Below are 17708 nucleotides of genomic sequence, written 5' to 3'. Positions count from 1 at the left end.
TGCCAGTGTGGCAGAGCTTAAAGACCTCCCCTTTGAAATTAGGACACCCTCCTCCAAAGGAAGAAAGTTGAAATAAGAGTCTGGGGGGAAAAATTGGAGATGACAATTTCCAGAATCCCGCAGCCAACATAGCCACTGCCTATGCCAGTTAGGGGATCCTGGGAATTGTCTTTCTTCAAAGTAGCTTTCTGTAGTTCCTTCTGGAGTCTTTATAATGCCTACATCTGTTGAGTATCTGATATCTGGAAAAAAAGAATCCTCTGGCCCAGGAAGGAAATCCAGAAAGGGTCTGCAGTGGGGGAACTGTGGTATTTCTATGGTTCTTAAGGTAGAGACAAGCACAAAAGTGGTCTATATTGCACAGCTGAAAGAGAAAAATACCAGCTTTGTCTCATAAATAGCTGACATCTCATCTCAAAACAAACAAACAAAAAACAACAACTTCTCAAGGTCAATTTTGGTTGTCTTGATCAGTTAGTAACCTTAATGGTACTGGTTCCTGCCACTGAGATGGACTTTGAATTTTTCTTTATGTCAGAATTACTCAAAATATGCTGGGTCGATATTTTAGTCAGTTCAGTTCTGCAATCTATTCCCACAATTAAGTTTTAACAACAACAACTACAACAAAATGTAGCAGATTATTGTACCCATGTATAGTAGATGCAGATGCTATAATCAGAAATACAGCTTTGCTGCATATAGTGTTAGAAAATTGTTTTAAAATTAATGTTCAAGGGTGTGGCTACAGGAATAGGGCAAAATTAGGATGTTGTATCTCCAAAAAAGAATTCCACCCCAACATTAAATTTTCCTTCAGTCTCCAAATTTCAGAAAGTGAGACACTGAAAATTGTTCATATTAAGAACTTATATTTGCTGTGTGCATACTCCCTTGTTCACTTTACCTTGCCTAGATTGTATGGCCCCTAAATGTTTAGCTGCAGCTTTAAGTTACTGCAGTGCTAGAAAATTGGGAAAGGAAGGAACACTTCAAGGGGCAAATTAGGAGGAGTAGCTAATACCCCAGAGGACAGGATCAAACTTCAGAATGACCTTAATAGATTAAAAAGCTGGGCCAAAGCTAACAAAATGAATTTCAACACAATGAAACGTAAGGTATTGCACTTACGGCGGAAAAATGAAATGAACAGATATAGGATGGGTGACACCTAGCTGAACAAGACTATAGTGGAACCTCGCCATACGCGGGGATCCGTTCCGGATCCCGCTGCATCTGGTGATTTCCGCCTATGCTCGAGTCCCATTGTAAACAATGGGGCTCGTGCACGGCGGCGCGGAGGTGCGCGGGGCGCAACGGGTGCGCATGCCCATTCAACTGAATGGGACGTGCCACCCCTTTCGCCCCGCGCGCGCCCAGCGGCTTGAGCGCGTACGCTCAAAGCCGCTTATAAAAAGTCCGCGTATGCGGAGGCGCCACTGTATATGTGAAAGGGATCTAGGAGTCCAAGTAGACCACAGGTTGAACATGAGTCAACAATGCGATGCAGCAGCTAAAAAGGCCAGTGCAATTTTCAGCTGCATCAATAGAAGTATAGTGTCCAGATCAAGAGAAGTAATACTGCCACTCTATTCTGCTCTGGTCAGGCCCCACCTGGAATATTGTGTCCAGTTCTGGGCACCACAAGTCAAAAAGGACGTTGAGAAACTGGAGTGTGTCCAAAGGAGGGCAACTAAAATGGTGAAGGGTCTGTAAACCATGCCCTATGAGGAACGACTAAGGGAGCTGGGAATGTTTAGCCTGGAGAAGAGAAGGTTAAGAGGTGATATGATAGCCCTGTTTAAATACTTGAAGGGATATCATATTGAGGAGAGAGCAAGCTTGTTTTCTGCTGCTCCAGAGACTAGGACCCGGAACAATGGATGCAAGCTCCAGGAAAAGAGATTCCACCTCAACATTAGGAAAAATTTCCTGACAGTAAGAGCTATTTGACAGTGGAACACACTCCCTCGGAATGTAGTGAAGTCTCCTTCCTTGGAGGTTTTTAAATAGAGGCTGGATGGCCATCTGTCAGGGATGCTCTGATTTAGATTTCCTGCATGGCAGGGGGTTGGACTGGATGGCCCTTGCGGTCTCTTCCAGCTCTATGATTTGGGGGATATTTCTCCTGATAGCTACATTCCTGTACATGTTCATCCTCTCCATCACAAAAGGTTGGTGGCAGGCAAATGTGTAGGCTCCAAACAGTTACATAAAACCTGATAACAAGAACAAGGCAAAACAAATATGTAATAAGAAGGAATGGGGCTACCCAGTACTTGAAAAACCACAAACACACACTTTGAATAATCTGGGGAAAATATTCCTGTGATACAGTAGTTTGAGCATTTGAGAGATTACTGCACCACACTCTTATAGCACTGCTATTCCACTTTAACTGTTCTGACTGCCTCCTATTGCATTCTGGTATTTGCAGTTTAGGAAGTGGCATTTAGAATATTCAGCTGGAGAGATCTTAAGCCTCACTGAACTACAAACTCCAGAATGCCACAGGAGGCAGTCAGAGCAGTAAAAGTGGAATAGCAAAGTTTTAAGAGTGTAGTGGGATAATCTCCTCTAACGATTAGGATTTGATTTCCTCCTTGGCCATGGAAACCCACTGGGTAACCTTGGACATCTGCAAAAACACAGTCCCAATGTCATTCCCATGATCCAAATCTTCTCTCATTGACTGCTCTGAGGCTGAGAGAGTGTGATTCACCCAAGGTCACCCATGCGTCTGAGGAAGTAGACTGAACTCTACGAAAGCTCATGCTGCCAATTTCTTTCTTTCAGTTAGTCTCAAAGGTGCTGCAAGATCTTTCTATGTACCAAGTTCACCCAGTATATTTCCATGGCCAAGGGGGGCATCGAAGCCTGATCAGCCAGAAACCCTATGATGGGATCACCATAGAGTCACCCTATGACAGAAATCACTTAAAGGCACACAACAACAACAACAACAACTATAGTAAGCATGAGTAAAGTGTACCACACAAATAACTAGCTTTTCACTCATAGGGAAGAGAACAAATAAACAGATCAATATAGTTCAGAAAAATGGTCTTGGTTCGGTGAGTTACCATATATACGTAATTACAAGTTGAGAAATTTATGCCTCAAAATTGACCCTAAAATTCTGGGTAGATGTATATACGGGTTGATACACCATTAGTGTTTAGAAAGCAAACAAGCCTGATGCTCCAATCTCCATTTAACACCAATTTCCTTCTGCCTCCAGTCCTTGCTACCTATGGAAAAAGCTTCCCATTTAAAACCATCTCTCCAGTCTGTTTTGCAAGACCTGGCTTCTTATCGAAAAAACTCCCCATTTAAAACCACTTGCTTCTTTCACTTGTTCATTTCACAAGACCTGGCTTCCTATGGGAAAAAACTCTCCATTTAAAACCACTTCCTTCTCTCTCTGGTCCGTTTTGCAAGACCTTGCTTCCTATGTAAAAAGCTTCCCATTTAAAACCACTTGCTTCTCTCTTCAGTCAATTTTGCAAGACCTGGACTCCTATGGGAAAAAAACTCTCCATTTAAATCCACTTGCTTCCTTTCTCAATCTGATGTTAAAACCTCTCCTCCAGCACCTGGGAATCGGTTGGGAGAAACCCAGAAAAGGAGGAGGGGCAGAAGTGGTATTTCCCCCTTTCCATCCTTCCTTATAGCCCCCAAAATTTTGCCCTTGACCTATCTACAGGTCATATCAAAATCCAGGATTTTGACCCTGAAACCTTCCCTCAACTTATACATGAGGTCGACTTGTACATGAGTATATATGGTAAACAGCACACCCAAAAACACAGTCCCGGTGTCATCCCCATGATCCAAATTTTCTCTCATTGACAGCACACAAAAGAGCCTAACCATAGATTTCCCATGTCTACCTGCCCAGGCAGTTTGCCTTGACAGATGACAGACCATTCATTGCACTTGGTGGCTGAGTTATAACTTGAACCTACTAGGCTAAACATTCCGCATTCGCAAGTTTCCCCATTGTCATAGATGACTGTTACAAGGGGTGGGTGGGAAGGAGAAGGAGGAATCTCCTGCTTAAGTAGTGTGAAGGGGCATCTTCACACGACAATGAAGCTGCCTTCCCCTCATAACCCTTACCTGTCACACACTTACAGAAGAGCAGGAAAAGAGCCAGTGGCCACCACGATCCCATTATGCTGTGTTTGTGCTTTGTGTATCTCCTTCCTTTAGTTGCCACGGCTGTGTTGCTAATGACATTAGACAAGCCACAACAGGATTGCAAGGCTCACGTGTGAGATCTGGGCAGCCCTTCTCAATGTATGGTAAGAATCTGTGTGTGGCTGTGACTGTGAAGGTTTGCTGTGCTATGTGGGAAGAAAAGGGCACCCATGCAACTTCTTGCCACTTTTAGGTTGCAAATATATATGCATATACAGTCAGCTCTCCACATTCGCTGGGGTTAGAAGTGCAGAAGAAGGTCCCCCATGAAAGTGGAAAACCATAAATAATTCTAGGGCCTTAGTTTTTTGTGGGTTTTCGGGCTATGTGGCCATGTTCTAAAAGAGTTTATTCCTGACGTTTTGCCAGCATCTGTGGCTGGCATCTTCAGAGAAGATGCTGGCAAAATGTCAGGAATAAACTCTTCTAGAACATGGCAACATAGCCCAAAAAACCCACAAAAACTATGGGTGCCAGCCATGAAAGCCTTCGACTTCACAATTCAAGGGCCCCCAAACCATATTTAAGACAAAAAAGGTGCAATCTGTGGATTCAGCCCACCACAGATGCCTTTGAGGTGGCAAGGTTCCTTTGCAAGACACAAGTGGGTAGCTGGTTGGGCTTGCTGGGGTCTTTAATAGGGATTTACAAATCTTGTTCACAGTCTTGCGAGTTTTGCAGTCCCTATTTCAAAAAGAATATGGCAGTGGAGGAGAAGGCAGCAAATACAGAGCAAATTCCCCTAGTGCCAGCTGACATCATCTCCTACTCTATGCATGGTGAGGTCTTTCATCTTTGTGGACACTGAGTCCTTCTTGTAAACATTTGGAACTCTGTAGGAGGGAAATTATTTTGCAGAGTCTTGATAGAAAAGTAACCTCCAGAAAAGCTGTAGATATTCCTCTCACCCCCTCCATACCACCCTAGGAAAACGTGCTGCCTTGTTTAAAAACCCCTTTAAAAAGAAATAAACCAAAAACAAAACATATGGAGTGATCTACAAACATTTGGGTATAAATAGTTTGAGTATGCAATGCATAACCTACAAGATAGAGCTTGAAGAAATTATTAGATTTCAGTTTCCAGAATCTCCCAGTCAGCATGGCTACTAATATTTTCAGACTTTACTACAAAGAGACTCTCTCCCACTGCTTCATTACATCTCTATTAATAAATAAAATTGTCTCTTTTAGCATTTTTACCCTTCTGTTTTTAACAGTTCAGTTCCATGACACATAGGCAGATATGTCTCACTGAGGGCCTGTTTACACCAGCCAGAATACTCCAGGCTGCTCCTGGAGTATTCTGGCCCTGGAGCTGCTCCGGGGATTCCCATTACCTCTGCACTTCATAGTGACAATGGGCAGTTGTCTAGACACACATCCCTGCTGTGTTACTGGAGCAGCTGGCACAAAGTGCTCCCTCTTGAGATCGAAAATTAGGCACCCAGTGTCAATCATATGGGTGGGTGCCTCAGAGAGAGTGACTTGCACCAGCAGCAGCCTGGGTTTGAATCCCCACCTCAGCCATGGAAACCCCTTTGGTGTCCCTTTCATAGTTGTGTAAAAGGGGAAATTTCACCAGGTGAAGCATACATGACAAGCAAAACCTTCTGAAATTTCCTCTTCAACATAACCATTAAAGGTACAGAAGCGGTTTCCAGTTTTTGCTTTAGCAACCATATATTTGTACAACCACCTCTCCCCCCAGCTCTATGTTGACTCTTCCTTGTGCCCGTTTCCTTTCCCCCCAAACCAGGAATCTCTCTCCTGCATACAATATTAAAACTGGCCAAGTTATTTTGACACCTGAATAAGTAAATCCCATAAACATCTCTTCCAAGGATACAGTACCAAGGAATTAAATAACTGTGAATTCACCCACTGCCCTTTTGAAGTGAACACATCTAACTCAGAAGCTGAGCAGACCTAGGCTTGGTATGTTTCATCGTATTCTGACTTCTACTGGACAATCGCGCATTCCCATGAAGTGCCCACAAGGGTGCACTCTTGTGGCATGCTACCTTTATTTAACGCATGGATTTTCGAAAGAAAACAGGCAGTGGCAAGTCAAACTCATTTTCCCTGCTCCTGTGATAGCCTTTTTGTACATTTACTCATGCCTATGCCTCCTGGGAGAGCCAGCATAGTTTAGTGGTTTGAGCATTGTACTACAATTCTGGAGACCAGGGTTCAGTTCCTCACTCAGTCATGGAAACCCACTGGGTGACCTTGGGTGAGTCACACTCACACACTGGGTGACCTTGGGTGAATCACACACTCTCAGCTCCAGGAAAACCCCATGATAGTTTTGTCTTAGAGCTAACATAAGTTGGAAATTACTTGAACATGCACAAGAATAAATGCTTCCAGGAGAGGATACAGCCATCACCCACTGCTGTGACTGTCTCTTTAAAAGAACTGGCTAGGACCAATATGGAATTCAGCTATGGAAAGTCTGCCCACAGACTCATTTTATCTCACTTTTCACAAGAGAAACATAGCCCATGGCTCTGTGGAAGCTTTTGAAGCAAGAAAAAGTTGCTTAGTCCTTAAACAGTTTCACATTCGCTGGACATCACCTCCCACAAGCAGCAAGCAACATGGCCAATGGTGATGAATTATAGCAGCCGTAGTCCAAAACTAGGTAAATTTTAATGTACAGTAGTAGGAAAAGAGGATGTCTGAATTACAAGTGGATAGACCTCATCAAGTTAAACATGGCCTTGAGTTTGCAAGACCTGAGTAGAGCTTTCTATGACTGGGCTGCTTGGAGGTCTCAAATTCATAGGGTCACCATAAGTTGAAGCTAAATAAACAGTAGTTGACATCAACAACAAAAGTCCAAAATATCTGGAGGGACAAAACTTATCAACTCCTGATCTAGAAGGGCAGTGACAGTGGTGTTCCTAGTATTGGCGTCACCCAGTTCAGGTGACTGGGGATGTTGGGGGAGCGGTACTGACATTCCCTACCTGTCCACCGAGACAAACCATGAGCCCACCAAGGCACCAGGAACGGTTGGGGGGGCAGGCAGGCCGCGCCTTCCCTGATGCCTTGGCTTGCATGTGTGAGCCAGCTAAGGCACTAGGGAAGAGGGGGCAGGTGCCTGCTCACCCCTCCTTTTTTTGCTGCTTTGTCTCCTTGACTGAGAGAGCCAGGGCAGCAGAGAACAGCGGGTGCCAGCAGCAGCATTGCACCCCCCCACACACACATACACAGCAGGAGAAGGACCCTTCCTCTCAGGTCACCCTTCCTCTCAGGTGTCACCCAGTGTGGTTCGCATCCCCTGCACCTCCCTAATGATGCCACTGGGCAGTGATTCTGGAAATTTCAGCATTCCGTGCTTCCTGGGTTATTCTGAGAGCCATAGTCCAAAAATGTAATGTTCCCAAGCTCTCGATTGTGACAATTATAGGAGGGGTCTGAAGATAGCTAGGGGGCAAGAGGAGCCTTAAGGTTCTGCTGGGGCACAGTGAAGTTACTACAGGAAGTAGCTAGGAGAGTTGCGGGAAGGGAAATTTTGGTGCTTTCATAATTGCAAGAAAATTCTGTTTCCATTTATGGCTAAATTTACAACTTCTTATTGTTGCACTGAAGGTCAAGAGGGGATTGTTCAATCAGCCAGATGGCAGTCCAAAGTATAATTTAACCTTATTTTGAAGGACAATCCACATTGCTTTGGGGTACATCTTGTGACTTTTTAAAATGTAGTTTTTTGTTCACTGGGGTCACTCCCTCTTGCCCTCGTGGATTTTGTTCTAGATTTCAGCTACTTTGTTGGAAATATAATTAGAGATGCTTATAAGCCTATGGTACATTTTAATGCTTAAGAAAGGTAGCTAAATATAGCCATACAGCAAACATTTTCACATAGCTGTGGTTAGGGTCAATGGGCACCATGAAAGCTCAATGTGCAGAAAACCCAGGACTGCAGGAGAAGGAGAAAATAGATCTCTATATAGGCTGTGGTGGATGTGGGTGTGAATAGGCTGTGAAGCAAGCTTCAAAAAAGCATTTCCTCCACATTCATCACTGAGTTTAGAAATTAAGAGCCTCCTAGAATAACCTGTTTTACGCACTATTCCATCACTGCTTGTAGAGAAGGATTTGAAAGATGTGAGCCAGCATGGCATAGTAGTTTGAATGTTGGAGGACAACTCTGGAGACCAGGGTTCGGTTCCTGCTTAGCCATGAAACCCACTGGGTGACCTTGGGAAAGTCACACTCTCTCAGCCTCAGGGGAAGGCAATATCAAACCTTCTCTGAACAAATTTTGCCAAGAAAACCCCATGATAAGGTCGCTTTAGGGTTGCCATAAGTCGGAAGCAACTTGAAGGCACACAACAGCTGGGACATTTGAAAGATACTGGCCAAACTACGATAGCAGAAATAGGGAAGGGGAATTACACTGGGGTATAAGGAGGCTCCTGTAAAATGTGTGAGAAGGGTTTTCAAGACTAGCATCTCAACAGGTTGAAATAGGGTCTGGGAAGGGAAAACAGGGTCTTGGACACAGAAGAGGAAGCCAATCTTTAAAAAATGAGAAGGCAGGAGGGCAGAACCAGAACTAAGAAACCTTTTGGACTAAACTCCCAGAATGCTTCAGCCAGTACAGGCATTGCAGAATTCTGGAAGTTGTCATCCATAAACTAACTTTTCCGAGCTCAGAACAACCAAAGCATGTTACACTTCTTCAGGCAAGCAACTGAAGGGGCTTAAGTTGCCAGACAGCTTGTAGGGTCTGTAAATGGGGTTGTGCGTCCTGTCCCAGCCTCTGCTTCTGCATTTCCCTCTCCAAGTATTTAGTTCTTCACATATGTGAATTTTTAGCAGAAAAAGGAAGTTCTCATGGCCTTGGCCAGAGGCCCCAGGTGGGGGCAGGGGAGCCTGTACATTGAGACGATTTCGTACAGGAAGTGCCAAGGAGAGGGGGGTGGGAAGGCTCCATATCCGCTTCTGCAGCAAAGGAAAGGCCTAGATCACAAGACAGATACATTTACTGCAGCTTGTGCAAAGTCTGGGAGGAAGACTTGGCTTAGCAAGACTTCTGAAAGCAAAAGCAAAGCAAAAGAAGGGTGGAGTGGGGGGACCTGACGTTGGAGAAGGGAGGATGCCTGTCTGAACAGAAAACAGGAAAGTTGGAATGGCTTTGAGAGAGGCCTGATCATGCCTTTGCCATATAACATGAAGGAAATGCTCATATTGATCTTGAGATGAGGCTGAGAGACATCTCAGTACATGGGCACCAGTGCTCCCCAGCAAACACATAGAGGGTGCATTCCCACTATGATTTAAAGTGAATTGCTGATCGGGTTATATGACTGTCGTTCCCATTTGAAACCGGTTCTGATCCTACTTTGATTGATTTTTGTTGCAATAAGGCAAGGCAAACGGGAAAAAAACCCATTTTTTTCCAGACATTAGTTTCCTACCTGTTCTTTTTGAAAAGAATTGATTCCGAAGTGTGTTCAACAAGTGGGAACAACGGATCTGAATAGCATCATTCTGGAGAGGAGGAACTAATGACAGAGGGGTATTTACCATCCCTCCTCAGTTTTGGGTAGATCCACCATTCCCACCCTCTCTCAGTGATGCCTTTGTGCTTGTGGTGTGACCTGTGGGCACATGATTAAAAAAAATTTTTTTTAATTGACAGAATTTTTTTAATTGCACTCAGTGAGGCAAGTAGTTGCAAAACCAATGAATCCAATCTTCTGTCAACCCAAGCCAGCCTGCCTGGGCTGCCGCTTATGCCACTGATGACGCAGAAGATTGACATTCATTTTGAAGCGGCGCAAACTAGTGGGAACGACAATCTTGTCAAAAAAGATGCGATTACAACGAGTTAATGAAAAGATCTGCTTTCATAGTGGGAACAACGGACCTTTTGGAATCAATTTAGCAACACGGAATGAAGGCGAATCTGAAATTGGTTTAAATGTAAATGGGAATGAGCCTAAAATATGCACAGTTTCATTGTCCCTGAACATCAGTGTGGATGTGCATCTGGAGACTCTTACTGGGGATCCCCAAAGGCATTCATGTGGTGTTTAAAGATACATATTTACAGTGGAACCTCGCCATACGCGCGCTTGCCATACGCGGCCTTGAGCATATGCGCTTAAGCCGTGGCGCGTGCGCGGGGCGGAAGGGGCGGCGCACCCCATTCAATTGAATGGGCGCGCGCCCCTGTTGCGCCCTGCGCGCGCCCGCACCGCCGCACCACCACACACGAGCCCCATTGTTTACAATGGGGCTCAAGCATAGGCGGAAATCGCCATACGCGGCGGGATCCAGAACGGATCCCCCGCGTATGGCGAGGTTCCACTGTACTATCCACACTTTATGCATTAACTTTAGGGAACACTGATGAACATACAACAGTAATATCTACTGAATAAATATCATAGTTTATTGCCAAATAAATAATCTGGCTGGAGAAGTTTCATAGCCACATGCACCTTTCTGATATACCTGTGTATCTGTTGTATCAGTATATTTTCTTTTGATCTGCATCACTTTGTGAGGGGGTAGTTCCAAAAGCCACCAATGTATACTGTAGTTTGAAATAAATAAATATTCTGATTTTCTGACATATTGTTCACTAAGACAGGGCAGGGTGAGAAGAAATGCCTGGAGCCCAGTTCTCTCATTATCCAGGTATATTAGGATTGCCATCTGACTAGGGGGGAAAAACTGGCTGGGTCTCTTCTTGTGCCTGCATTGAACAGCGTCTTGATGCACAAAAAAGGAAAAGAGAAATAGAGAGAGAAGCTCTCATAGTATGCATGCAAGCACAATCCTTTGCTAATCTCTGCACATTGGGCTTCTCTTATAAGCATTGCTGCAGAGATCAGTTAAAAACCATGGAACCCTTTCTCAGAAACAGCTTAAAAGGATCAAAAGACTCTCCCCACACATGCACACCGAAGCTTTCTTTCACATATTACTGGCAAACCTTTCAGTTTAATGGTGGACCTGCAAGGATTCTTGTGAATAATAGCAAAATCCAGGAGAACTGGTGTTTTCTGTGGACAATGGGTAGGAATTGCATAGACCTCTGGGTGTTGTCAGACTGCCATTCCCAGCAGCCCTGGCCCTCCCAGCCAAAAGAATCATAGAATCATAGAGAGGATTGCCAGTAGCTGCAGTTCTACATTAGGAGCGCTATGCAATTCCTAGCATTGGTCTAGACCAGGGATGGGAAATCATTGGGCCAGAGGCTGAATTCATCCCACAGAGTTCTCCATCCAGCATGTAAGCTCCTTCTACTGTGACCTGTAAACAGTGATTGAAGATAACATACTATTTAAAGCCAAGGAAGCTGCAGTCATTGCTGAACTCTGATTTGCAGCCCAGGAAGCAACAGCCGTGGCTGCTGCTGCAGTAATGCTTACTCCTAAGTAGATATGCACAGAACTGTGTTGTGCTTTACTTGCTGTGTGTATGTGTGTGGGATAAACAAATTTAATACATCCGGCATTGCTCAGTTTGCTTTTGCTCCAGCCACTACTGGGATGCCTCCACTCAAGAAGACACTTCCCAAATTGGAATTTGGCCCCTGTACCAAAAAAGGAAAGTTCCACACCTCTGCTGTAGACTCAAAAGCCAATTTTCCACACAGCAAATAAAAAGATTGAGCAAGGGTATCTCTTCCAGCAGCCATGTTTGAAGCATCTTTTCATTATAGCTGTTTAGCTCAAAGGTTTGCTTGTAAATTATTTGACTAAAGAACTACTGTGTGAAGAAGCTGGCCAGGGCAAAGCCTCAGTGTCACGGTATTCCAATCTGCTCAAGTACAATATCCAGGCAAGGCAGAGGTGAATATATTGCCAGCCATATATGGGCTCCAAATGAGTTATTGTAATCCTGTGTCCTCCCAATGCCATTGTTAGGAGGTAAAAATGGCAAAATGACAGGTTGTGCCTCCAGAAGCACTCAGGACAGGCAATTGGCCATGTTGGGCCATTCCTTCTCCTGTTTCATGCCCCAAAATCTCCACCCCCATAACCAGAGGTGACCAGAGGTGAAACAAGTCCAGGGGAAATGGACACAAATGGCCAACTGTGCTCCTTTGGGGCTTTTGGCTGAAAAATGTGGGAGGTGAGACAAAAATGGCCCACACCCAATTTCAACAAGTTTCCCACCCCTAATATAAAGTTTCTACACTGTGAGACACCCTGAGCATTAAATGACAAAGTTATCACCAATTCTGCAATCAGAATTGGAACGAATGGAAGCCTCCAGCCCATTATCCGGACAAACAATCATTCTGAAGAATATAAGGCTAGGTCTGTCCCAAAAGGGAAAGTGAGACAATCCCTTCTACTGTCAAAACCGGGCTAATTCTTACCCACAATGCTGCTCACACCCTTCTCCCACGCACTCCACCCCATTCACTGGTTTGTAAGGAAAAGGACTAACTTCCTGCCATAGAAATGGCCTGAGCCCAGTTGCCCTCAGTCTCTCGGTGGGTGTGTACGCAGGAGCTGCTGCAGCTTGCACCTGGCAGCCTGAGCTTGCAGGAATGAGTAGGATGAAAGGAGAAGGAAGAGCTGTCAGACTGGGTGGGGTGCTCTCCATTGCTGTAAGGAGATGGTTCAGGAGTCCCAATTCATGCCAGCTGGATTTGGAGAAATGTCCTTGGACTGTGACATGCTGAGCCAATACCCAAACAACACACACAAGTGCTGTATTCATGCTCAGGCAGCTGTGAAGGTGCAAGGTAGCTGCACTGATTCCATTCACAATGGGCTACTGTAATGCCCATCTGGTCTTCCTTGCTCAGATTAAATCAGGGCAGGCCCTACTATGAGGCAAAGTGTGACAAATGCCTCAAGGTGCAATGTCGGAAGAAGCAATGGCAGTCCCTGCCTCCAGCTGTCCTCCTGAGGCCCCTGATCTTTTACCTCTGTAGCAGGATAGGGCTGTGTCACATAGTCTGTCCTACACCAACTACAGACAATATCACACTACATTTAGTGCTATTACACTTGTCCCTTCACATTCGCTGGGGTTAGGGGCACATGACCCCCGTGAATGTGGAAAAACAGCAAATAACAAAAAATACTATATTTTTACCTGAGAGAACACCTCTCTAGGAATTTCTAGGTCTCTCAGTGCCACTCTGTGGTCAACATCTGCCAGACATTGACCATAGGCGCATTACATACCGTCATAAGGGACGTCCTTAGGACGTCCCATTTTGAAAAAGGGGCATCTCTTCCAGATGCCCCTTACCCTGTTACGGACAGAGTCCGTAACAAATGGTGGCGACTGTTCCACACGGCCGCCACCATTTTGACGTAATGGACACTCTGCGTTTGCACGTCACGGCCCGGAAGTGATGCTGCAAGTGCGCACTTTGGCACCTGTGGCGTCTCTTCCGGGTTGCCAGAAGGAGCGCGATTTTTGCGCTCCTTCTTTGCAGCGCGGAGGAGTTGCGCGGTTTGGCTGCTGCGACTCTTCCACGCTGCAACCGGCAGTGGACTGAGACCACCCCTTTTGGGCAGTCTGTAACGGGCCATAGAATTGCACTGGAGGAGCTACTAATGCCTAGTGGAGTGTTCTCTCTAGGAATCTCTAGGTTAGACAGTAGCATCTTTATCTGTGCTTTACCACATAATGTTGCAGAATTTTAGTACTCTTCCCAAGGGAGTTGTAAAGGCATATGTTTTTTCAAAATGGCAAAATCTGTTAGACAAAAGACACTTTTACAACTGTCTCCTGCAGGAAGAGAACTGAAGCGCTGCAATGTCATGCAGTAAGGCACAGAGAAAGGCACTACTCTCTGGTTCCATTTCTGCTTACTTTTCTTGTGTGATAAGGCTGTCAGTCAGCTTCTATTGCCTTTTGCTTCCTACAGCAAAATATTTTGGGACAGCTCTGGCTCAGATGTGTTTGTTTCAGCTATCGTCCCAGAGTGCAAACAGGGAATTGTGTCTCATACCTTAGCCACAATGAAGCTCACTGACGTCACATAAGCTTTAAGTAAAACTATTTGCAGCAGTGATTGGAAATTCCCTTTAATTGCTGAGGTCAGTCAAAAGAGGGACTGCAGATGAACAAGAATATACACACACTCTCTGGGCTTCTTTGTAAATTGGTACTTAATCTGTGGGGCCTCTGGTTGCTTATGTATGTCCTAGCAGAAATGGCAGCTAAGTATACAAAAATAAGAAGAGTCCAGGTGGGTTAGGCCCAGGATCTACCTAGCCTAGAAACCTGCTGCCTAAAGTGGCTAGACAGAAGACCAGAAGTAGGATGTCATGACAATGCTGCACCCTCAGCCCTGCATTCCCTCAATGACTAGGATTCAAAGAAATACTATACTATAATGACTAATAAGTAAAAGCCATTTTCTCTGTTCTCAACCTCCCCTCACAGATCAGCCATACTAATCTTGATGTGTCACAAAGAAACCACAGGAACAAGTAAAGCAGAGTATGCATCAGAAGTATCAATAGGATCAGCAATACATTTAATGAAAGGTGGCCACATGGTTCAAGAAAGGAAATCATGCTTCATGCTCCAGCAAGAATAGTGTATTGCCAGAGTAAGGAAATACTGTCTGTCCAGATGTTTTGAACATCAACTCCCAAAAGTCCCAGACATGGTATGGAACCAAAGAAATTGTAGTCTAAAACTACTGGAGGGGCAAATGATCCCTTTCCCTGAACAATGATGGATCTGAACCCTATGCTACACTATGTGTATGTGTGTACATCTACATATATGGACCATGCACATGTGTGCACACACTTAAACACCCAGAAGCTGAGTAATATGGCCCTTGTATTTTAAGTTAAGGCATGTTATGGATATTTTTAAATTTTCTCACAGCTGTGGACCTTTCCATTGTTCTCACTACATGCATTGAAAAAGCACCTCAGATTATTTTTAAAAGAGATGCACTAGAAAGAACATGATATGAAGAACAAAAGTAGGCACACAATACTGAATAAAACAGGGTCTCATTTTTAGTGGGATCCTACTTTATGACAGTGCTGAATTATTATTGTTATTGTTATTATTATTATTATTATTATTATTATATTTATAAAGTGCTGTAAATTTGCTGAAGAATTCCAGATATTAATAAATATTAATTATCATCATGTGCCCTCAAGTCATTTCCGACAGATGGAGACCCTAGGGCAAATCTATCATCAGGTTTTCTTGACATGTTTTGCTCAGAAGGGGTTCACCATTGCTTTCCTATGGGGCTGAGATTATGTGAATTGCCTAAGGTCACCCAGTGGGTTTCTTTGGCAGAGCAGGGATTCAAACTTGGGTCTTGAAAATCCTAGTCAACAAACCACTGCACCACGCTGGCTTTATTGATGGTTTAGTCCCATACAATTGTGTGCATACAATAATACGTGTTTATGTGCCTTCAAATCAACAGTCAACTTACAGCAACCCTATTAATTTCATAGGGGTTTTCTTAGGCGAGGAATATTCAGAGGTGGTTTTGCCAGTTCCTTCCAATGAAATATAACCTACAGCACCGGAGATTCCCTGGTGGTCTCTCATCCAAGTACTAAGCAGATCTCGCCCTGCTTAGTTTCCAAGATCAAATGGGATCTGGTGCTCTTGCATAATAATTAACTTCTTCCTGAAACTGAAAGACACTAAACCATATAGTTGTGCTATCTTCTGTGGAACCATCTTCAGTAAAATTGGAAGATCCTGATGGTTTTCTCAAAGATGGACTAAGGGCTTTAATTAGAAATGGACTCCCTCTTCCCAACAGGCAGGATGTGAAGAAATTGATCTTGCAGTTAACAAAGGAACTGTTTTCCAGAGCTCTCATGTGAAGCCTGCTTGTCAGTATAAGACTTACACAATTATTTTCAAACTACTTTTTAAGGATAATATGCAAAAAATATATTTTCCATGTATCCACATTTACGTAATACTGGAAATGCAAAACTTTATAGCTCCATCCAGGGATTCAGGCTGCAACTGATAACTGAGGTGAAGCTTTAACTCAGTTCAGATAACCACTAAGGCAGACAGGGACTGGGGAAATTCCTAGCCTTAGTGATGAAGATCCTAAGGAGGGGTATATGGTTAAACGAGTAAGTAGCTGATACTGGACAGGTAGGACAATCCAGGTGTACAGGGAAGGAAGACACTGTAATCCAAGGAATTAACACCAGGGATCCTGATAAGGGGGAAGGAATATGGGCTACACATCAAAGTGCTTCAACTGAAAGATTAGAGGAAATTGCTGGACATGCCTGGATTCTTCCAAAGGATCTCTCTCTCTCTCTCTCTCTCTCTCTCTCTCTTTCTCTCTCTTACACATGCACACAGAGATTATTCCTACTGCTTTACAGAGTTCAGAGCCAACATGATGTAGTGGTTTGAACACTGGACTACAACTCTGGAGATCAGGGTTCAATTCCTAGCTTGAGCATAAAAACCCTCTGGGGCAAGTCACATTCTCTCAGCTTCAGAGGATGGCAGTGGTAAATGCCCTCTGAAGAAACTTGCCAAGAAACCCCTGTGATAGAGTCACCGTAAATAACAAAAATAAGGCACATAACAATAACAAAATGGTAACACATTTGACAATCTGAGACAATGAGCAAAAACAGAAGATGGAAAGAGGGAGACAGAAAGGGTGACTGTGAGCAAATGTAGTTCACACATACTTTTCTAGAGTTGGTTACTGTGAGGAATGAAGATTAAAGGGGTGAAGCCCATGTTTGAAGATAGATGTGTGAAGAGAGAGGGAGGCAGAGAGGGAGTTTCACACACAGGATAGAATTAGTTAAGTTGCCTTAATGAGCCAGAGGCTTCCAGGTGGATGAGGCTGTAGAGTTGGAAAGACAAAGGACAAGGCAATAACTGGAAACTAGGCCAAAATATAGTCTGGGGCAAGACCAGGGAAGCCCTACCGTTAATGAAGTTATACTCCTTTTAGAACTGATCATGGGTAGAGAATAGCCACGATCAATTCTAAAACGAATATAACTTCACTGTATATTCTGGGCTTTGCCTATTTATTCTCAGTTTTATCATACTCATGTGTTTGGTTTTTTGGTAGCCATGTTGTTAGGCAGAATGAAGTTGGGGAGGGGGGCTCTCATTGCCAACCCCTAACTTCAGCTCTCTGAACTAATGACTTCTCTCTACCTAACAGCAGGGCTACAAAAATAAAAAAAGCACAAACCCATGGGATATGAACCCCGCTCCTCTTGGGCAGTCTGCCCATTACATTCAGTTGGGGAACAGTTACCTACACCAGTGCTTCTTGGGAACCCCCTCCCTTTTGCCAGGAGGGCACTGGCACCATATTTGTGTCCATTTGCTGCAGTTCTTTCTTTCCTGGAACCTGACCAGGGACCAGCAGCCAATGGCTCACCAAGACCAGCGCTGGTACAGGGACCATAATTCTGAGCAGCACTGATCTAGACCATCTGGCCTGTCCTGCTTCCCCTGAACCATCTTGCAGACCTCTGATGTGGTGGGGAATATTGTCCCTTCACCAGC

At 44.3% G+C, this 17708-nt stretch overlaps 1 protein-coding gene across 4 annotated transcripts in view; it reads right to left on the bottom strand.

The window, feature by feature from the left end:
* CDHR4 (cadherin related family member 4) overlaps window positions 1-4193 on the bottom strand; it is a 34593-nt gene extending 30400 nt beyond the window's left edge. For 3 of the 4 annotated variants that reach the window (XM_089526462.1, XM_089526491.1, XM_089526482.1), the window contains exon 1: window positions 4123-4189. In XM_089526462.1, the coding sequence (XP_089382588.1) occupies window positions 4123-4177 (55 nt within the window). In that variant the 5' untranslated portion in view covers window positions 4178-4189. Of the gene's footprint in view, window positions 1-4122 lie in introns of all 4 variants that reach the window. The other variant, XM_089526471.1, reaches the window with a different exon arrangement.
* Window positions 4194-17708: the final 13515 nt, after the last annotated feature.

The sequence above is a fragment of the Sceloporus occidentalis genome, unplaced genomic scaffold (assembly GCF_023333645.1).
Source record: "Sceloporus occidentalis isolate IW3139 unplaced genomic scaffold, rSceOcc1.0.p SCAF_1, whole genome shotgun sequence".
Lineage (NCBI taxonomy): Eukaryota > Metazoa > Chordata > Lepidosauria > Squamata > Phrynosomatidae > Sceloporus > Sceloporus occidentalis.
Note: the sequence above shows the minus strand (reverse complement) of the source record. Positions and strands in the feature narration are given on the sequence as shown.